General features: G+C 41.2%; 1 protein-coding gene across 2 annotated transcripts in view; it reads left to right on the top strand.

Moving 5' to 3' along the window:
• The first annotated feature begins 219 nt into the window (after positions 1 to 219).
• Positions 220 to 22883, top strand: part of arid1ab (AT-rich interactive domain 1Ab) — a 67497-nt gene continuing 44833 nt past the window's right edge. Inside the window, exon 1 of one of the 2 annotated variants that reach the window (XM_067611550.1) lies at positions 220 to 527. Coding sequence is in view for 1 of the 2 variants with exons in the window: in XM_067611549.1 (XP_067467650.1) it covers positions 14575 to 15468 (894 nt within the window). In the remaining variant the exon portion in view is untranslated. Of the gene's footprint in view, positions 528 to 14086; positions 15469 to 22883 lie in introns of those variants that run through there. The other variant, XM_067611549.1, reaches the window with a different exon arrangement.

Here is a 22883-nt window from a genome sequence, read left to right as displayed (position 1 = left end):
CTATTACAGTTTGTTTTGCGTGGCGTACCGGGAAAACACTTTGTCGTTTTAGTGCTGTAAAACAAGAGTCACATACACGCACACAGACAAGTGAGCCGCGGAGGAATCCTTAAGGTTGCCAGTGAGTGCTCCGGCGCTGAAAGCACACACAGTAAATTGAGGCTCCGGCTGCGGGGAAAACACGGACTGGAGTTTGATTTTAATCTGAAGTAGAAACACGTTTTAAAAGTAGAAAAATAAAGGAGGAAAGTGTAATAGTTTTCCATATTGTTTAAAAAATATGTCACACCAAAATGTGACCGTGGTATCTTTCATATTTGGACTATTTTTGACCGTTTTCAGTCTCTGCGTGCTAATGAACTGCCTGTGTATTGGAGGGAACGGTTGCTGTACTATGACCTCTATCTAGACATGACAGACTCCGGCTCAACCGAGAGAGCGCCAGACAGCAGCAACACAGAAAGTGCAACTGGTTATACTGGTGGTCGGCAAAGTGGGACATCCTTGTGTCAAGAATAGCCCCGAAGGTCAGTTAGCATGTCCACAAAATGTCCCACAGTAACAAAATGGCAAGGTTTCTTATCTGGATTCAACCTGTAATGCACCAGCCTCTGCACCATTAAAAGTGCAGGACAGACATGTTGGAAATGTGGAGAAGGTAGCTTAACATTAGCTTCTATAAACTTTATACTTAGTTTCTTATTAACAATACATTACCACATGCTGTTAACACTTAAAATAAAGTAAATAGTCCTACCAGATATCTAATTGATAGCTCTGATGTGAATAAATACACACTTATTGCTAATTTATGTTACGTTGTTCCTCATATTTCCATATAAAAGTATATTATAGCGTGCTTTGGGGGGAAAAACAGAAGTAATGTAAAGTTACTCTATAATAAATGGCTGAGAATATGAAAAATCACTTGGTCAATATTTTAATGATTTTTACTTTGGATCCTCTCTACTTAACACATATTTTTGTAATTTGTGTATATTTCAATACCCTCCTTTGCCCCTTCCTTTGACTTTTTGTTCTATTATGGTGGTGCAGCACCCCACTTTCATAAAAGTTTAACCTCATTAAGGAACAGGAGTGTTAGTCATTAATTGTGGATGTTATAAACAAGTTTATATGCCTGCCTGAGCTGCTCATGCAGGCAAAACCACAGCCAGCTTGGTTAAAGAGTATGTTGAAGGCCAGGTCTGTGTGACCACAGACATGTTTAGATCTACAGTATCTAGACGGCGGCCCTCATCCTGTACAATCTCTACAGACTGTCTGCCCTGGAATGCCGCCACTGACAGCGATTCTTCCCTGGAACAACAGGGAATTATTTGGAAAGGGTGGCAAAATCAACACACCGTCTGTTGATTATCCCCCCGCTATTCTGGGTCCTTTGGCTCCGTTGTGTGTTCAGAGCATCAAAGACCCGCCGGAGATGTCGGCCTAAAGGGAGGCGATGCGCAGTTTAATCAAACATTTGGGTGCCTCTGTGTTCAATGTCATGTGCCACCGTTTCAAAGAAATGACATATTAAGAAAAAACAATGGGAGAAGAAATCAGCGCCTTTGAACGTAGAGACTTCAAACCCATGCACATGTGCCCATTCCCACTTTTATTAAGACACAGGAATCTACGTTGAGATGCATTTAATTGAAATGCAACCAAGAACATTTTTGGGTGCACTTAAAAGACTTTCCTCCTACAGAACGTAAAATCCTCTCATCCGTCTCTACGGCATACTGTAGAGAGCCATAATTGTTATTACCCGTGGAACACATTGTGATGTCGTAGCCAAGAAAATACATAGATTTTTGATCATATTATTTTCTACATGGCATTAATAATACAGGCTACTGATGGCCCACCACTTGTTATCAAGTGTCATACGTATACAGCATCTCACATGACATTTGATAATGTGGAGGAAATGTTAGCATCGTCCCTGCGCTGCTGTTTTGATTTTGACTCCATCACTCAGAGCATTTGTTACTGGGACTGTATGCCTCTGCCTGGCCTGATAATACCCTTTTTCTACCCATGCTCTTTCTTGACTGTCACGTCTGGTTGACACAAAGTGCTGCCACACGGATGGGGGTTCACCCCTCCCTTGAAAGCCCAGCTGTCAGTGGTTACATAATAGCAGAGCCTTGTTGGGCTCGCCGGACGGCTTTGTGCGCCTGTCACTGAATGTGATTGTGGGTAAGATTAAGCGGCGGGTGAGAAGCCACAGTTAAGGGGTTCCTACCTGGTCTCCAGCAGAGACGACAGAACAAACAGAATCAGAGGTTTGGAGAGCGCTTTAATGTGGCTCGGCAAGAACCGTATACTCCTTTTCACACCGCACATTGTGTTGATGAACAGTGTTTCTTGCTTACATGCTTGATGTTTTATGTATTGCCTAAGTAAAGACCTCCAAGCGAGAAGCTCAGCTGCATGGGCGGCCAATGATCTGAGCATCCAGGAGTGATATATCTGAACAAACGGCATTAAGCAAATGTTATTTTTACATGGATTTAAAACTGTCATACAATTCCTCTACACAGATTCCAACACCAAAGGCTGTGCTGAATTTCTAGCCCACAGCAACAATCAATAACTGCTTATGAAATATCATGTAATGTAATGAATTCACCCCCCCCAAAAAAAGATAGGGAAAGAAGACACATTTGAAATCACAACCCAATAGCTATAGAGCCAAGACAAGGACATGCACGTGATTCCAGTAAACATGATTTAATAATAACTGTGTTATTGAGCTTGAAACCATAAAAATCATGGGTAGTGGGTGGTGTTGGGGGTAATAGATGGGGGTTTAGGGGGGTGGGGGGGCAATTTATTGTAGAGGGACCTGATTTCCCAAGGGCTTGTGTTGTTAATTCAGTGTATTATTGTACTGTTTACCCAAAGAGGGGGCAGGAGCTGCTTCAATTCCCGTCCTCTCTGAGAAGTCGCTCCCAGAGAGACGGTCCAGCCTGCTCAACCAGGGACAGTGATTTCTCAGACTGGGCTGAATCCTTCCAAAAGCTTCTCTGAATGGTCCATCTGCGTGCTATCAGGCATCCTTTGGGCTGCTGGATGCGACTGTCGCTCTGCTTCCTCCTCTCCGTTTCCCTCTTCCTGCCAGTCCAGACCAGCTTTTTCCTCTCTCCCCTGCTTATAACAGAGAGCCAAGCCTTACATTAAATCTGTGTTTCTGCATAACCGGCCTTGTATGTTTTTTTTTTTCTCAGTCTGCTGGGCCCTCTTCTGTCTCTCTCTTCTTTCTCTTGCAATGGAAATAGCGCAAGCCAAGCCTCACAGCACCTCACTATTAGCGCTTTCTGCACAACCTGAATTCTTCCAACACAACAGCAAATAAACAGCATTGCAAATAGGGGGGGTAGTGTGTACAGCACGACAGTGCCATTTAAAACTGTGGCTATGGAAACCCCTCTTTCTTACCCCTTAATATGTGTTTACGTTAGCGGGTTTGACTAACAGATAAAGGCACACTGGGGGGAAGCGCCTCCTTTAAAATGCATTGTCTTCAGCACCTCCTCCCTCTTTTTTTTATTTTCTCTTAAAATAGGCCTCACTGGCAGGTTAAAACGAGCCAGAATAAATTACTTTAGTTATATTTTGCCCTTCTCTCCGTACTGTCTTGATTTGTACAGTTGCAGGACAGAAATTGCTCTCCTCGGTGCCTGAAATTAAACATTGCTGTTGTCCCTGACTCTGTTCCTAGAGCCTTCCTTTTTATTGTAACAGTCTCAGTGAGGATTGCGTATGTGGCGCCTGCTGCTATCAAACGAGGGATATCAAAATCTCTCGGAGAGGCATTCAGCCAAATCCTCCAGTAAGCAGGTTCACAGTAAAGACACTGTCACTCTGGGTTTATAATTGAGGAGATACTGCACATTTAATTAAGTTTCCCTCACCTGTGCAGTAGCGAGGATAAAGTAAATTAACAATATATTACTAATGCTACAATATATACTGATGCCGTGAATCCATATGATGAAAGTTGTTATTCTTTATTGATTTTTCTTATTGAAATCCAATCCAAACAGACAGCTGAGGCTAAAGAGGGCTACAACTGATATGCAATATGTCCACAATATTTTGCACCTTTGATGTATCTTTATTTATTGATCCTCATTCTTGCAACTCTCATCTCTCGCAGGGACTGAAAGCTTTTTAATGAATCACTTTCCGTTTGTAATGCTTCTGTAACCTAATGCTAAGTTGTGTTTGGGCCAGTTGTCTGGAGGAGACAAGCCATACTACAGAGACACATGCCAAACAAAACCCTTGGTTGGCACTATGATGTGGGCATCATGCCTTTGCCAGCCTTCACTCTGTAGGGCCTGTGCCAACCTTTTATAAATGCCCTATTTGGCAAGAGCTGTGCCCAGCAGTGTCTCTTAAGGTTTTGGTTCAAATACCCTCTTCAAATATGAACCTGATCCAAATCCTAAATGATCCAAATGATGCGTTCCAAATTGTAAGCTCTCATATCATGTTCAGAGGAAACCGTGGATTATGTTTTATCAACTCGACTGGCAACAGATGGAGAAAAACTGGAAAGTCATATGCACAGCCTCGTTTTACTTTATTGTCACACATTATAGTAGATTGTGTTCGTTAATCTCAGCATCCTCCTCCCTCAGCACGCATGGAGAAGAAGGTGGCAGCTGCACTAAGTGTCAGCGCTCATGGTTTTGTTTTATTGGTATTCAGCTTGGAGGTGTGTCACCTAGAATTACAGCAAAGGAGCAATTACAGCTGAATGTCCCCTCTTTCATCAGCATTTCAATGCAAAGATTTGAGATCCCACCCCCAGCCAGAGCCACCCATATCTTCACCTTGCCCTGCGACCTTCAGGCCAATAATCAGCACCAAAGAATAGTTTCTGCACTCAAAAGCCTTGTAGACCCCTATCTCACAGCCTCCCCGCAGAGTTAAGATAAAGTTTTGTTTTCACAGTTGACTGGTGGGTGGTGCAGGACCCCCGACAACCCCCCTGTCCTAGCATAGATGCAAAAGGTCATTCCTGAAGTTTGCCGCCCCACACAGGGACAAACCCCATAACAGTGGAAGGGCCCCTGGGTCATGTAGGTGCCCTCCCTTGAGGGCCCTGTCAGTCCATGTAGCCTTCCCATCAAACCTATTCTCTTATGATGTTGTCAACTTGCAAAGATTATGTTTTATGTGCCAAAGTTTGTTCCCCATTTTCCCCAAACAGTCTCTGTTTGTGTTTATCCTCCTCCAAACCGACCTCTCTTGCTGTTTCCACGTCGGCTCCACCACCTATCTCCCATCAAACTGCTATGCTAATGTATTCCCCCTTTTTTTCAATTTCGCTTCATCGTTGCCCTTTGTAAGTTAAGGCACTCATGCTTGAAACAGCACAAACATCAGCCCCCATAAGAGGGAAGAGTTCAGGCACAACAAAAGGCGCATCTGTAAACAATAGGCTAAAAGAGTGGGACAAGAAAATGATTCAGTTGGTAACAGCAGAAATACATCCAATTTCAATATATGAGAAGATTGGTCTCTTGAGCATCTGAGGGCCCAGGGAGTGAATTACATCAGCCATTTTTCAATATAATGCCTTGTATCAACACACTGATATTACACACAGAAAATGGTTTCTCCATAAAATGCTCCTTTGGTTTCTACATAGACTCTATTTTCCGTGCTGGATAAATACAGCTGCTTGCCATTCTTTTTTTTTTCACATCTAATTCATCTTCTCAGCCTGCCACAGTTCATATTGATATATACTCAGGGGCTGTTCTGTAACAGGTAACTTAATCACTCTGTCTTCAACATGTCAATTTCATCCATCTCTCTAGCAGGCCACTCCACTGTTCATCATGTCTGCATTACAGTTAGCTATTTCACCTCAAAACAAACACTAGGTCCCTTGACTGCTGCCATTGATTGCAAACCTATGGCTTCTGAATCACTAATTCAAACATGCATATTTGGTTCAATTATAGTTTTAAATATTCATAGCTGGTCTATCATTCTATCTTGGATGTACCGCATGAGCAGAAGGCCCAAGAGAAGGGCTGCTTCGTGAACATCAAATATAGATTTTCAACCAATCATTCTGAAAATATTAATGAATGCTTTGGTGACTTAATGTGCAGAAACAAAAGCTAGCTTTTTTAAGTTTTTCAAAACTATAAAATGTTTCTGTTTGTAATGTTTCTTAACAGTAGACAAAGTCTATGGAGACGTAAAGTGTTCAAAATTTTAAAAAAACAAAACAAAGAAGACATTGTGAAAAAAAAATCACCCAAATAAACACAGACAAAATATAATATAACCATTAAATTTTTAAATTATCATTATTAATGTTATTGCAGGTTATTTTAATTTTATTCCACCATTTTTATCTAAAAATGTCCTTTTCACTTGACTGTTTTATTATATTATATTATAATGGCTGTTTTTTATGGTCTGAATTAGCAAACAGCCAATCACATGTCTGCCCTGCCCTTTTTGTCTTGATTGACAAAGACTTTGTGTTGAAAAGAAGCATCATGACTCTCTCTTTCTGTCATAATGAAAAGAAGCAGAATGAAATAATATTTCACAATAATGAGCCGAGTTTATCGGATTATTTCACAATTTCATGGTTATATTACATATTTTGACTGTACTCATTTATATGATTATTAATGTCATTATGTCATCTTTCTTTATTTAGTTTTGAACACTTTGGGTCTCCATAATATTAGCTCTCTGATCTTTGTAAAGTGATATTTTTGCAAAGCTCAGAGTAAAGACTCAGTCATACCAGCAAATTTAAATGGCAAAAGTTTGTGGCAAAACCAATTTATTTCATTTGAAATGCCTATATCAGTGGATCCAGTCACAAGGCAAGGCAAATCTGGGTATTGTGTTCAACTTTGGTGAACTTTGACACGAGAATTCATTTAACCTCCTCTGCAGTATATAGTATAAAGTATATCATAAAGTATAAGTATAAACAGCTCCACAAAAGGGTCATGGTTATGAAATTTAAATTTCTTTGCTGCTTGCTATGAGTACACTAAGTCTTTTGAATAAACTGTCCACAAAGTGTTCCGTTAGCTACCAAGCTAACAGACTTGCTAATTGACAGTTACCACGCTAGCTAGCTTGAAGAGCTTTTTCCATGCTTCGGTAACTCTCAAGTGAATGAAATGTACATTCCTGTGAACAAAATGCCAGAGGGGAATAAACGGCACTAGCTTGTTCTCGGCTTGCTACTGTGGCATCACCAAACTTCAAGCACAACATATTCGTGAGGACATGCAGGGGAATGCTGTTGTTACTGGGCCTTAAGACTTCTAGATGAATGATATGAATATATTTAAAGATTTATAGCACTGAAATCTAGAGCTCTACTTTTAAAGCTGGAGCTTACATTTGTTTTTTGAGCAGCCCCGGTTATGTTTTCCCTGTATGACCACTGTATCCTCTTGTTCTCCTCTTTATTTTGGCCCTAACTCACAGCTGAAACTCTGACAAGATGCTCTGTGTGATTTACAGGGATGGGACTGTTTGTCAGTCAAGGAGAGGCTCACATACTGGGCTCTGTGAACCACAATGGAGCAGTTCCCAGTATGCTCGCAGTGATGAGTTCCCTTACTAAAGAGATGATTCCCCGCACGGTTTCTTTTCATCCCCGCTGAAAAGAGAGTGAGCACTTCTCTGTCCTTGCAGGGTGGACACCATAATTTTGAGTGCTCTTAACCTTGCCTGGCTTTGTTGAGATCAGGGCTTCCTTCACTTCACTTGAACACACTGTGTGAGAAAATGGAGTGTTTAGAATTCAGCGCCGGTGCCGATGTGACTGTGTGGACTTCATGAATTCAGAGATTTTCAAAAAAAAAAAAAAAAAAAAAAAAAAACTCAGAAAAATGCCCCCTTATCACCCGGTGCACACACACACACACACAAAAAGGCAGATAAAAGTGCTCCAGTGTAACCTGAATATGTCCTATCAGCTTTGATTTGATAGCCTGTCGTGGGGCATTGAGGTCCCCTAGTGTATTTTCACCAAAGGAACAGAGAGGATTTCACTGCTTGGGAGCGAATAATACAAGGAGAGAGGAGTAACTGACTGAATGTCTGCTAAGCAGTTCAGGGTGAGCTGTGGCTCGTGAAAAGTTTGATTCCATTTGATCAAATCAGGTAAGAACAATGGCCGAAAGATTAATCTGAAATATGACCTTATAAGGGAGCGGAATAATTCCACAAGTGCTTTTTAATATCCTTTCATCTATCAAAGCTGTATGTTTGGATTAAATGCATACTGAGCCCCGGAGTGTGAAGAGAGACTGTGGTTTTTTTTAAAGCCAATATGAAACTGATTGTTCTCATTCATTAGGAACCCCTGCAGGACTTCTAGTGCACATTCCGTTTTACAGCAGTGTTTACAAAGTGGTGGGTGTGTGTTTGCCAGGTGTAAGTTTAAATGGCAGGTTCCACCACACACACACACACACACACGCACACACACACATACACACACACACACACACACAGTATGTCTGGGAACGAGCCGGATGCCCATTGCACTTCTCAAAGTGGCACTTCCTTCCTCTACACACTCCAGACTATGCGTTGAACTGCTGCCTGGCAACCATCTGGACAGGACCCAACTGTTGTAATTGAGTGTGTTGTTTTAGTGTGTGTGTGTGTGTGTGTGTGTGTGGCCAGGACAGCCTCAGTGTGGGATTGCCCAAGTGTGTATTAATGACAGACTCTTGACAGCCATAAATTCTCAGTGTGTATATTATTGTTCTTAACCCAAACCATGATCTTTCCCTAACCCTAACCAGCCTAAACCCTAACCAGACCTTAACCACATGGCTGTCATACCATAAAACAATTATTTTTTAACAAGCACATCAAAGTACACTAAGATATTAAGGGCAAAAGACAACAGAGGTAGCCTAATCAGAAACTTAACCATAGATAATGGCAATTATTTTATTGGTTATCAGACACTGATAATGTTTATTACCTGACAAAACAGACTTTATCTCTATTATTAAGGTCCTCTGCTAAATTCAGTGTGGTGTTTCACTCAGCAGAACTCTGATTTAATAAATCAGCAGTTATAAAAATGTGCAAACAGCATCGTTAAGGCAGATGAGGATTATCTTGGAAACATCACGTTTACGCACTTTACATGGAGCTAAAATTATTACCGAATTATGTTAAATGATCACCGAATGAGTGAGTGTCTGTTTATGAGTCATAAGAGATCAATCATAAATGATCTCTTAGAAGGAGTAAGCTTGGCTCTGTTAGATTTAACAATATGTGAACAGAGGTTTTCCTCCAACAGTAGGAAACAGTTGAAGACTTTATCTGATGATAATTTAACTACATTTAACCAATAAAAATGTTTACTGTCACATACGATTTGAATACAGGACTTTTACTTTAATAAAGTTATTTCACAATATGACACTATTAACATCACAAAAATAATTCAAATATTTTTTCCAGTCAATCCTTAGTACACAGGTGACTGTAGGTCAAACTACACAGTAAAAACTAGCATGTTTGTGTTGCTGCCTCATCATCAGTCATATAAAATGTAAGTTAACTTATCAAACAGACTTTTCACAATTCACGCAGTTCTGATAAATACGGCGTCATGTTTCACAAAGCAGAGCTCTGATTTAATGAAATCACTTGTTATAAAAAAAAAATCTGTGGACTGGCAGTGTTTCAGAATGTCACACATCTTATTTTAGTTTATTTAACTTAGTTCACACAAGAGCTTTTAAAGTTAAATATCAGCCGAAATGAAAAGTCTTTGTTTAAGAGTCACACAAAGTCACATGTTATGATTTAGGAGGAATATCCGTGTAATGGGGAACCCAGATCTGTTAAATTGAGCAATATATTAAGGGAGTCTGAAGAGTAGTCAGGCCAGCAGTCACCAGAGTGTGTATTTTTGGAGCAATGGGCCTTCTGAGCAATGGGCGTTTGTTTTCAGGATAACGGGCCGTCAGACTAATGGGCTTTCGGTCCAATGGGACATTTTTCGAACCATTGGGGTTTTGGAATAATGGTCCTTTGGACCAATGGGCAGTCCCCTATTGTACACGTGGTTGTGTGTCATGCATCTGTGTGTGTGTGTCTGAATTCAACTCCACTCTTGTTAGGAAATTCCACGCCACATTATTGGGTTGTCTTGGTGATTGTATGGCTCCATTCCCAGACTGGATCCCAAGGGATTAAAATAAAAGAAAAACTCCTGAATGATCAGTCATCAGTTAACTCGCTCAACAAGAGTGACACTTTTACTGTCCGAAGATCAGAGAAAGTTACTACATTAAAAATGCATATTTAAGAAAATCAAAGGCTTACATAAATTAACAGAAATAGAATATTTTGGCTTAGTTCAGTTCGTAAAATATTTATGGCTCTAGCCTGTCCACTGAAATTTGTGTTTTGCATTTATAACTAGTCTTATTTGAATAATGAACTCCTCCCAACTCTTTGCAACTTTAAATGCAGCTTTTCACCGCTGCTTCAGTTGTCACTTTCTTTTTCTTCCTTCTAATCAACCCCTAATATCAGTTTAATAATGATTAAAAAGAAAAAGGCCCCTGGATGAAGTCCAAGCTGCTGCCTTGGCGACGGCCAGGGAAGCCGCGGCATCGGGCTGAAGGTGATGCATCATGGTCATCCTCGGAGGGAGGCGGTGGTGGGGCACAAGTAAACACTCTTAAATCATCATCCTGGGACAGAAGTGGGGAGGTGGGGGGGTGTCACATGACCCCCCTCCCTGCCGTCCCCTCTCTGCCTCTCCCATACAATCAACAGTCAGAGCAAAGACTCAAATGTGATAAAGTCCAGACAGCACATGTGCTAAAATCTGAGGATAACATCAGATTTTCTTCTTTTTTGGATGAATATGAATGAGACAAAAGACAGAAACGGGGCACAATACTATGCGATCATGTGGGAAGTGTGAATCTTATTCTACATGAGCCAGACAGGATTATGACAGAGAATCACAGTGAGAAGTTTTCATGGTAACACTTTTTCGTCAAGTCATTCCATTATCTGTGGGTGGCAACAGCAATAGTACAGTGACTGCAATTGTAATATCATCCGTAAACTACTATAGACGGGCTTTTCTGATTCAGCTTCAGTATTCCAAAGTGAGAGTCTGCAGTCCAAGTTATATCACTTTCAACAATCACTGTGTCCCCATTAATTCTTTGTTACAGAGGTCCTCATGTTTGCTGTTAAACATGTCTGGACAGGCAGCATGGCATTTTAGAGAACACCATATCCTTGTAAAACAAGAATCACATAAATAAATGTATGACACTCTTAGCTGCACAGGAGGTCTTTAGCATCATGTTGTTGCTCTCCCAGAGATTTAACATACCATATGATCTTAGTGCTTTAAAGTCACTTTGCAGCTACACATAGCTGAAGAACAGATAAATATTTTTTTCAAGGTGAGCGCTGAAAATACAGCACATTTTGAAGCCACTTCTAAAATAAGACTGGGAAAACAGAGCATAGAAAGCAGATTGTGGTGCTCTTTTATGAGGTACAAAAATATGAAAGAGAGAAGAAGAGAGACTGCACCCCTTGATAATAAACAGCAAGTTTATGCTAAAAAGAAATAGAAGCTCCCTACCCCCTCCTCCCTTACAGCCTTGTCTCTGCGCTTTCTGCTAACACACATACACACTCCTCCCTTAGCCTATATAAGCAGACAGCAGCTGAGCTGACCCCCTCCACCCTGCATACTCTGCTTTATTAAACATACAAAAGCTGTCTTTGCAGCTTTAAAATACATGTGGATATTTTTGTTGGTTCCTAAGTAAAACTTAAAGTAAAAGAGGATCTCTTTTCCACTGACAGAGTGAGCAATGTGAACAGAAAGCCCCGCATTGTAGAGAGAAAGGACTGAGCAGAGCAGGGAGCTGCTGCTTCCCATCCCCCACATTCACATAGCAAAGTTCTGCTGCTTTTGCAAGCGGTGATGCTGCCTTCAAGTGCTCCACCCGAGGCTCGTGAACACACAATGTCGCAGCATTCATGTGCTTTCTAGTTGGAAATTACAAACTTTATGCCACATCGAAAACATGCATTTGTTGTATCAGTTGTTATTTGTTTGTGTGTGTGTGTGGTGTGTCTAAGAGCCACTTTACATAATCAAATTAAGCAAAAACGTCTAAGATAAGCTAGAAATTGAAAGGCAAATACAAGCAAATTTTTGCATGTCATGCAACTAAAATGCACACTATCTTTCAATATGAAAAAACAATATTTTTAAATATATTCCCATTCCCTCACATTTATCAAGAGCTGGCTGAATGTTCTGTTGATGTTTTTAAGACACAAAATATTTAATAGATGTTTATATTTTTATCCTATTTTCACATTACTGTCAATAGACTCTAGTACCCTATTCTCTCAAAACACATTTGTGTTGAATATCAGTTGTGTTCATGATGCTGTTTTACTACAGACCATAATTATCCATGTGTCTACATTCTAATCTGTATTGTTTACAATCTATTTCATTCCATTACTGTTTGCTGTTGAAGTAGCCAATGCCACTGTAGATCTAGTGGAACTGTAAAGGTTACTTTTTAACCTATATTATGTGTATTTATGTTGGTGGGTTTATCACAGTAACTAAGGAAGCATGTGGCGGGAAATTTCACACTTCCCTTCCACAGTAGTGTAATTTTTACTATGTAGTAGTCATTCGTGTCTGACTCAGAGTGTGATTCTGAGAATTCTGACAGCACATGAAGGCAGCGGGAAGGCTGCTGCTGCTAGGAGAGCGTGAGGCAGGCAGGCAGAGAGCAGGAAGAAAGGGGGTGGGGAGAGAGAGAGTGGTAGAGAGACACAGGGTGTCTGTTCCTATTAATTGTATAGGGCGACTTAAGCCTTCTCCAAATATCGTCTCGTTCTTGTATACGTGTGTGTGTTGGCATGAGATTTGACTTTAAACAGATAACATGTGATTTTGAATATCGGTGAACTATACATGGTCACTTTTCCACCACCAATGTTTCTCTTTATGTATCTTCACTTCCTGCTCTGTGACTGGCTCAGTCCATCCCCCATCCTTCTTCCTTTTCTATCCTCTCTCTCTCTCTCTCTCTCTCTTTCTCTCGCGCTCTCTCTCTCTCTCTCACACACACACACACACACACTGCACAGACATGCACAGGTTGTAATTTCATGCTTTCCTCTACTTTCCTCCGCTGTACTCGCTCCTCTCATCATTTGCTGTTGTCGACACATGGCAGCAGTATGGAAGCAGTCACTTCCACCCATTAGCTCAGTCTAACAGAAGATGACATTGTAGTCCAGTTTGCTCCACTCCTTTAATGAGCTAATAAGATAAAAGTGCACAAAATGACTGTAACAAAGAAGAACACACAGCTCATGCATGAAGCAATTTTTGTAATCAGAACGGTCAAAAACTTATGGCTGACTTCAAGGCATAGTATTATGGTAAAGGAAAGGTACATATTATATTCATTGTATAACATCATCATACTGTAGACATGAAGTCTGTGGCATTTAGCAGTGTTAGATAAAAGCTTTGTATATGAAAGCATGTGGCTATTTTCAACATATTTGAACTGAATTTAAATATTTCAGTACTCTTTTTGGTCATTAAGGAAATCAGGGATGAAATTCTGTTAACTTCTTCGGGCAGACAGAGCTATTTATGACATACATTCATAGTTTAGCAGAGAGTATCAATATAATGTAGGCACACAAGCATAAATTATATACACCAATAATGACCAGTGTAGGTCCTCTAAATAAAATGAAATAAAGTATAGAACACACACAAAAAAGATAAAAATACATATCTTCAAATCTAAAGGAAATAAACTCACTTTTACAGACAGCCCTTTGCTGTATATCTTTATTTGCATAAGCCTTCCAGCTATATGCAACACTTAATTAGTCTCAGAATGACCTCCACTTTATGCAAACAAACAGGGCTTTTCGAATCCTACGACATTTTTATGCATGAGTTCCGTTTTAAAACGCATTAGACCTACAATAATGGCTCTTCTGGGGTATAAACAATGTTGTTATTAGACGGTGAGCGCAGTCCAGATCCAGTTCTCTGTGAGGACTCCGCTCCGGGTTTTTGTTTTCTCGCGACAGGTCGGTAAGATGGCTGTGTCTCGCGAAGCCTCGTGCTGGTTTGGTTGATTTCTAGCTCTCGCTCTGTAACAGAAGCCCCCCCCCTCCAACACACACACATACACACACACACACACTTGTGTGGATGAAATTCATTTCCCTGGCTCTGTATTTATATATTTTTTCTTTCACAAACTTTCCCCCTCTCTGTTTTAACTTTAAACGGAGTCGCGGTGGATTACCGGATACCGGTCCGGGCGGAGGGCACAGGGAGGGAATGAACCGGGACAGCGGGTACGTTGTTATAAATATAATTGTATTTATATTAAATGGTTATTCGGAGTTTGATTGTGAGTGAGTCGCCGTGCTGAGAGAGAGAGGCAGAGAAAGAGTGGGGGAGAGAGAGAGAGGGATATCATGGCCGCTCAGGTCGCCAGCGTCGCCACTCTCAACCCTAACCCGCCATCCGAACTCAAAAAGCCGGATCGGGACCCACAGGAGGAGTCGGTACCGGGAGAGAAACAGCATGAAAATAAGGAACCGGGACCTGACGGCGGATCTCCCGGCCAGAAGGAGCTGCAGGACGGGACCGATGCTGGGAATGCTGGGGGAGGAGGGGATCCTGACATGAAGAACGGCAACGGGAATTTGCCCAGGGTAAATAATAATAATAGCAGTAATCAGAATGATTCAGGCGGGCCCGAAGGGAATAACCATCCCGGAATGGGACACCACCACCACCACCACCACCACCACCAGGGCCCCTTTCCTCCACCTCCTTACGGTTACAACCAGCACTACAGCCGGGCCCCTTTTCATCAACATGGCGGACAACAAAGCCCTGGCATGGCAGCTGCATCGGGGCCGGGCATGATGGACCCTTACCCGGCTAACTCACACGAACACGGCTACCCCAACCATTATAACAACTACAGCCCGTTCCAGAGCAGGACTTCTTATCAGGGACAAGGGTACGGGGCCATGAATTCCCCGCGTAACAACCAGTCTCCGGCGGCTGGGGGGCAGCCAGGCAAGCAGGCTGCCTCTTATAATAACCAGAGGTATAACATGGGGAACCAACAACCTACGTCAACGCCAACTTTAAATCAGCTCCTGACGTCCCCTAGCTCTGCCAGGAGCTACCCGAATTACCCCCAAGGAGACTATAACAATCAGGAAGGGGCCAACAAGGGACCAGGAGACATGGGCAGCAGCCAGTATAGTGGGGTCCATCCGGGTTGGCAACAAAGGACCCACCATCCGCCTCCCATGAGCCCGGGAAACACTGGACAGCCTCCAAACAGAAACCAGGTAAACTTCACTCACTGCTCGGCCACACTTTGGCTAAGTTAAAGTCACTCAGTAGCTCAGAAGAAACACTGTGGAGTTGCACATTATTGCATTGGCCCAGCCATTGTCTATGTAGCAAGAGCTCTAAAATGGCTGCCTCTCTCTTTCTCCCAATACCACCCCCTGCAATAGTGTTTAGACAGCGAAACAAGCCGCATATTCTGTTAGAAACAACTTTTCCGAGTTGCAAGTGTTTGTGTGTGTCCCTGCTTGGTGCAGGGCAAGAGTTTGACTAAGTAGAGTAAGAGTTTGTCAGGGGAAAGTGTGTGTGTGTGTGCGTGTGTGTGTGTGCATAGGGAGATAAGGTGATATTTCTTCGCAGTGCTTTCTTCAGCCTGCTTGTATTTAAAGTGCTGTGTTGTTGGTATAAGAATCCGCGGTAAAATCGCTACATTTAAGTGTTGTGCTCAAACCAGCGCTATTAAAGTTGTGTCAACGGCTGTCAGCGCAATAAACAAGACGCAAATGACAGCGATAGCCGTTAAATAACATTTGCATAATCATTAAGAAAAGGTCCCGTCTGTCGGTTAAAAAGCAGCTTGCACGGTGAGGTGGAGATGTGTCTCACAGTCCAGTGAATGGCAACAATTACACCCGCTAAGTGTTTACTCGGATCAAAGTGTGATTGTGACCGCGATTGATTTCATCCCTGACGGAGGGATTCATTCATTGCGGCTCGGTTCGGATCCGTCCGCTTTTCTCGGTGTCTTTGCTCTTGTAAACACGGCCCCGCTGGTTGAAGTTGGCAAAGTGCAAGATTGCCTTTGCTTTGGGGATTTGAATTATGGAGGTAAAATCCTGCTGTCAGAGCCAGGAGACAGTTGGTCTTAGGTTGACATGCGAGCCGAGATCTGATTGGCTCCCCCATCCCTCTGCTCTCGGCCATTTATAATTGCATCTAATGGAAGGCTGCAGAAAAACAGCCCCCTCTGCCCAGTTATGTGTTCCTCCACCGTGTCAAGACAACATAGTCCCTCTTTCTATTTTCTCTATATGTTATATTATTTTGAACACTATTAATTGCATTTGTGTTGTCTTAAAATATCTTTATACATTTTGTATTTATTCATATATTTAAATATTTTCTCATATAAACAAAAAATACACCAGAAAGCACATATTGCATCTGAGAATAACACCTTACTCATTGTTTTTATTTATTGAAAGCATTTTAGGAACACATTTTGTTCAGTTCCTCCCACTGCAGTAATTTGCATGCTGACAATACTCATGTATATCCGCTATTGTTTTTTTAATTTGTATTTTTAAACCTGAAGTTCACATGTGCTGAGTCACATCTCTGCTGCCTTTTTTTTTTTTTTTTTTTTTTTTTTTTTTTTTTAAGCCGTTGACCCCAGACGTGCACCTGAAGTTTTTTGCTCTCGGGTACACTGTGTGCACTGCTCCTTCATGTCGGCTGACTCTGGTACAGCAGATAGAGTAGGTGTGGTCATGTAGCCCCGTTGTGTGACTGTGTTTTCCACTGTTTCCAGATCAGGAGCCGAGGAGGCTTGTGCGCTCTAACGTCTCGTGGCCACGTGAGAGTGTCGGACTGGCTCCGGTTGTGTTTACAAGCAGCCAAGGTGTCAGCCAAGTGTCACAGCTTTTTTTTTTTTTTTTTTTTTTTTTTTTTCCCAGCAGGTTTACAATAGCCTAATTTACTTCCACATGCAGAGAGTGTAACCATGTCAACAGTGCTTACCTACATCTCTCTCCTCAGTGATAACAGACACATGCGTAGTGTTTTTACTCCACAGATCAGTGTCATTTATACTGTAGGCGACATCTGTGAGCTGTGTAGTTCCTTTTAACACAGATTATATAATAAGTTTTTATAATTAAAATATATTTGGGTAGATGAAGGATGCCTCATTTGTATGTATATATATATATATATATATATATATATATATATATATATGTACCATTCTCACCAATAAATAGGGCATGTGATTGCTTTTGGGAAAGAATTGTGCATTAATTTTATTTGTATATCTGCAGCCATAAGAGGAAATTTGATTGACTTTTCCTAATGGCAGGACTTTTTATGCATTCTATATATAGATAGATAGATGATTTGGGCTTGCATGTGCTCGCTTTTTGGTAAATTTTGCATGTGGCATATACTAAAAATACTGTTGTCATGATGGAGGTCGTACCGCGTGTTGATTTATTGAATATCTACGAGAGAGGAGACACTTTATTTCTGGCTAAAGGGTGATCACTGAGGACAACGTGTTCATCTGGAGAAGCGTTCCCTCCACTTGTTGCTTTAAACTTTTAAAAGTACAAGCTTTTCACTCAGTTCGTCCTCCGCTTCGCTGAATCACAAAAAGGTAAATTGTGGACGCTTCAACCTGCACAGGATGCACATTAGCACGTCTGTCTGATTGATGTCTGTCAAAAGAATTTAAACACTTTCATCTAAATGTACAGAAATCCCGCAACTTAACGTCAGGCGCCCGCAAACATCACGGTCATATTAATTAAACGGCTGATCCGTGATGCTTCATACACAAATCTATCAAAAAGTGGTGAGAAATATCTTGCTGATGTGTCTGTCTTTCTATGAAGGGTATGTTACTCACTGCTGTTTAGCAGATAAGTTGTTTTTCCCTCCTTAGCTGCAATTTGTCACTTCCTGTGTCCGTACCTGAGGCTAGCTTTAAATCCTAGCAAACAGGGTGAACTGACAGCATCTCAGCCAGTGTGGAAAAGATACTTTTCTCACTTGAAGCTCTTCTTTAGTGTCAGGTTTGTTAGCGAGACTACTTAGACCACCACATGGGATATGTTCTTTTTTATTGACATTGTGTATTTAGTAATAATCATGACTTCTCTAAATGATTTCCTCTGATTATTATTTTTTCTCAACAGACTTTAGTTTAGAGAAGGCAGAGAGGTTTTCTTCTAAGGATCAGCGTATGTGAGTTGCTCATACACAGGTCTTTATGAACCGTCAGTACTGGTTGTTGTCTTAGTAGCACTTCTACTGAATCAGTGCTTTACACCTTTTCCTGGTTCACAACTCTAAATGGAGAACAGGACAACAAGCTAACAAAAGGAGCATATTGTTCTTGTCGCTGGAACTTCTAAAGTGTCTCAGAAAGCAACATGAGCATGAATATGCAGTTTTTTCTTGAATTTAGTGGCATATTGATGTTGATGACAGGGTGTGTTAGTGACAGCACCGTGTTGCCGTTAAAGGGCTTCATACTTTACGGTGATGTGGTCCGAGTAGTTTTCAAACAAGCTTTCTTTGTGTACACATCCTTGAAACCATATCTATATCTTCTGATATGGATAAGAGCAAGAGGATTGATGTCCGTCTGTCCCGTCTTCCTTATGCATGATTTCTTCAGTAGATTATCATCAGTGTAGGTTTTTCTTATGGGCCTAATGTGCTTTCAGGGGGGTAATGAGCAGCTCTTTGCTAAAATAGCATCAGCTTTGTCTTATTGTAGAAGTGTAGGAAGAGTGTCTGGGAAAGTAATTGAACATTTAGGTTGTTAAGAACACCAGCAGAAACTGTATTTTTCGCCGTCTCAGAACCTCATTAGTGTCACTAAATCGAGAAAGACCGAATCACTATTCCTTAGCTTTAGCAGGAGTTTGCGTCGGTGACGACGGTGGAGGTAACATCTCCACAACAAACGCGTCAATTTAACCGACGTAATCCCAGATGTTCTTGCAGGATAGAACCTCACACTCAGGGCAAACAGACAGAAAGGTGAGGTGAATAGTTTTTTGGGATTTTTTTTTACCGTTGACCAATCATGGCGGGAATGTGTCACACAAGGCCACCGCTATGTGCACATTATGTTCAGTCAGAGGACTTGTTGTATGTTTGATGTTTGACTGCAGAGCTTGATGTGGCAGCCAGTAGACCAAAGTTCAGGTGGAGGGTTTTTTTTTTTTTTTTTTTACTGGCCAGTCTCTGCAGAAGAGCCGTCCGTGATAAGTAGCTGTATTTTAGCAGCGTTTATTAAATGCTTCAACTCTCCATTCATTAACGGCAGCATGATTGGCCTTTTAATTGGCGGATATATCGCCGGTAATGATTCGACGGGTGATTTTTATGGAGCCATTCACCTGCCTTGGGCCACCTGCTGAAGATGAATTAATGCGTTAATTGAGAGGTGGGTGAGGGATAATATTATGGGTTTCCATCATGCCTCGCACACAAACAACAAAATACTCTGAAGTGGATTGTAGTGCGGTTGTTTTGGATAGTATAACACCAGGTGTTTCCCCTCGCCTAACACATGGGAGTGAGCCATCAGGGATGCCCCGCAGCTCTGCAAGGCTGACTTCCCCAAATTGAGTTTGAATTAAATCATAATCGAAACCAATCTGTAAATATTTCTTTGGAAAGCTCCCACAGTTAAAAAACCTAATGAAAAACACCAAACCTAGGGTGTTACTTATTAAATTGACTGCTGCTAATAGACGCACACATGGCTCCGCACCTCCGCTCCTCCGCTGATGCTGCTGCTGCTGCTGCTGCTGCTGCTGCTGCTGCTGCTGCTGCTGTTGTACTACAAATTGGAAAGTAAGCTTACAAATCAACAGTTTCATGACAGCTTTATTGTGTCAAAAGTAATGAAGGTGGAATATATTTAATATCGAACAGAGCAAATGTCTTGTCTGGCTCGGCAATGTGATTCAAAAAGCAGAACTAATACAGACAAGAGGCCCTTAGTTAGTACATCAGAGCTACGCTAAATGTGTCATTAGTTTGAGATTGGACTGGAAAGTTTATTGTGGGAGGGGTGCAACTTTCCAACAAACTGGTTTGAAGTTTAAATATAATCACAAGATTTTAAAGTGATTATAAGTAGAGCTGAAATAATGAGTTGATCAAACAGAACATTTACCAGCAACAGTTTTCATAATTGATTCATTGTTTCTCAAATGCAATATTTTCTGGTTCTTTCAGTTTTCAAACATAGTAAACTGATATTTTTGGGCACTTTAAGCATTTTTTTTTGGACAAATAAGTGAATTTGAAGAGGTCATCTGGGTGATTGTGATGAGCATTTTATTGACAAACTGATTCATCAATATAAAAATTGGCAGATTAATCATGAAAGTAATTGTTACCACCTTAATTGTGAAGAAGAAGGTAGACTTTCACTGATACTTTTTGTATTTAAAATGATGCTCAAATAATTGCTGATTCAAGCTGTGATTCTGGGTTGTGACGACAGTTATTTAACGAGGCGATCAGCAGAAAATTAATCAACTATTTTGATTATTTTCCAAGCAAAAATGTTGCACATGTGCAGATTTGAGGCTTCTTCTTGTGCGTATATGATAGTGAACTGAATATCTTTGGGTTTTGGACAACTGACCAAACAGTTAAGAAAAGATTTCAATAGGAAATAATCGTTAGTTGCAGCTTTAACTGACAATTATATCAGTATTTGAAACCATGCATAAATAATAGTAGTTTTAGAGTTTAATAAGGTCACATATGTGGACAGAGCAGTTAAATATCAACCTGTATGCAGTCACTAGAAAGCGTCACGCTGTTCTTTGACAGCTGCTGTCTCTACACTTTGTTAATTGTTCGTATTCAGTAAACAACAAAATATGCTTCCAAGAAAACATACAGAACAACTTCCAGCTACTGTTTAGACTCTGTGTTGCAGGGGAGGGGGGGGCCGTGGAGAAGAGGAACACAGAGCATTCAAAAAGGAAGTTCACTCTCGGCTCTTTAGCGTTGCACTGCTGAGTAATGATTCTCCACAGGCCACATGGACAGCATGCTGCCTCCCGGCACTGTGTGTGTGTGTGTGTGTGTATGTGTGTGTGTGTGTGTGTGTGTGTGAAGCTGGATGGTGTGTGGTATGAGGGAGAAACGGTGTCAGTGATACCCAGGGGAGGAGGGGTGGTGGTGGGAGTTTTGTGAATGATCTTCGTCTGCCCCTGACAGCTGTGTGTATTTGTGTTTTTAAAGTGCGGTAGTTACTTGGTGGTCGTTGCGTTTTGTGTGTGCGTGCGTGTGTGTGTGTGTGTGTGTGTGTGTGTCTCTGCCACTGCCTCAGGAGTCTCTCTGACCTGCTCTTACTCCACGTGTCACCAGCCATCCGTCTTCCCTTAGTAACATCAGTCTTTCATCCCGCTGACAAGCACAGACAGTGTTACATTTTCAAACTCTGCCTTTTTCCACAGTTCACTGTTATTTCCTTGGTAGCTTCATCCTTGAGACCCCTCAATTACCCGTACCAATTCTCAATACTGAGCAGAATAGAGAAGGCGCTCATAGATTTGAGGTATCCAGCCACAAGTTTGGGGAGGGATCACCATTCCACAAGCTGGTGCAAATGACTGAAGTATTGAGGAACACCTGAGCCCAGTGTTGCACATTGGAAATACATTGGGGGGGAAAAACAAGTTGCTCCACGGACAAATGTCAAAGTTAGGATATTGCGCCGGGGCACTCTGGAATGTAAAGGTAATTCATTTCTTTTGACATTTACCTTCTAAAATGCTCCAGATTAGCATAGTAATATCCTTCTCTGAGCCCGCGTGAGACTACAGACTTCATTTACATGACGTATGACGGAGGCTTTATGGAATAAAGTGGTTAACCTTTAAATGGGTGCAGTTGATGATACTAGGAGGTAGAGAATGATGCTTCCTCCCAGCTCTCATGCAGCACTCACCTTTGCTCTCTGTAAAAAAAAAAAAAAAACACAGTGGCAATGGCTCATATATAAAGAGGAAAAAAGGGGAACGTAAGCACATGAGGAACACTTTGTTTTCTCTCTTTATGACTTTTGTGGAACTCAATCATGGCGTGTGTTGTTGTGGATCGTGCCCTCTAGTAATAGCCTTGCTTTCTGTTTTGCCTAATGTGGTATGCACAATTTCAACCTAGAGAGAGAAACTTTATTTATCCCCAAAGGGAAATTTCTGTGTTCCAGAAATCACATAAATGACAAAAAACACACGTAGCTTACAAAAACGCACACAATGAGATGTGTGTGTGTGGATATGAATCACCATATCATATATATATATATATATATATATATATATATATATATATATAGTACTATACTAAATAAATAAGTAGAGTAAAAATAGAATTTTAAACTTTAATGCAAGACATTGCTATTAATGTGCAAATTAAATGTAAAATGTGCATTGCTGTAGAGAGCACTTAGAGCAAGCAGGGCAAAAACCTGTGCAGACTAAACTAATCTAAGAAAACTAGTGATGGATCAATGCTGACATGATTAGTCTATTAATCAATTAGTCGATTAATAGAAACAATGTCGGTCATTTTATAAGGATAAAATAGAAAAAGATTGTCTGGTTCCAACTTGTCAGATGTGGAGATTCGCTGCTTCTCTGAGTGTTTGTCA

The sequence above is a fragment of the Thunnus thynnus genome, chromosome 15 (genome assembly GCF_963924715.1).
Source record: "Thunnus thynnus chromosome 15, fThuThy2.1, whole genome shotgun sequence".
Lineage (NCBI taxonomy): Eukaryota > Metazoa > Chordata > Actinopteri > Scombriformes > Scombridae > Thunnus > Thunnus thynnus.
The sequence above is the reverse complement of the archived record's forward strand: the minus strand, read 5'-3'. Positions and strand labels throughout refer to the sequence as shown.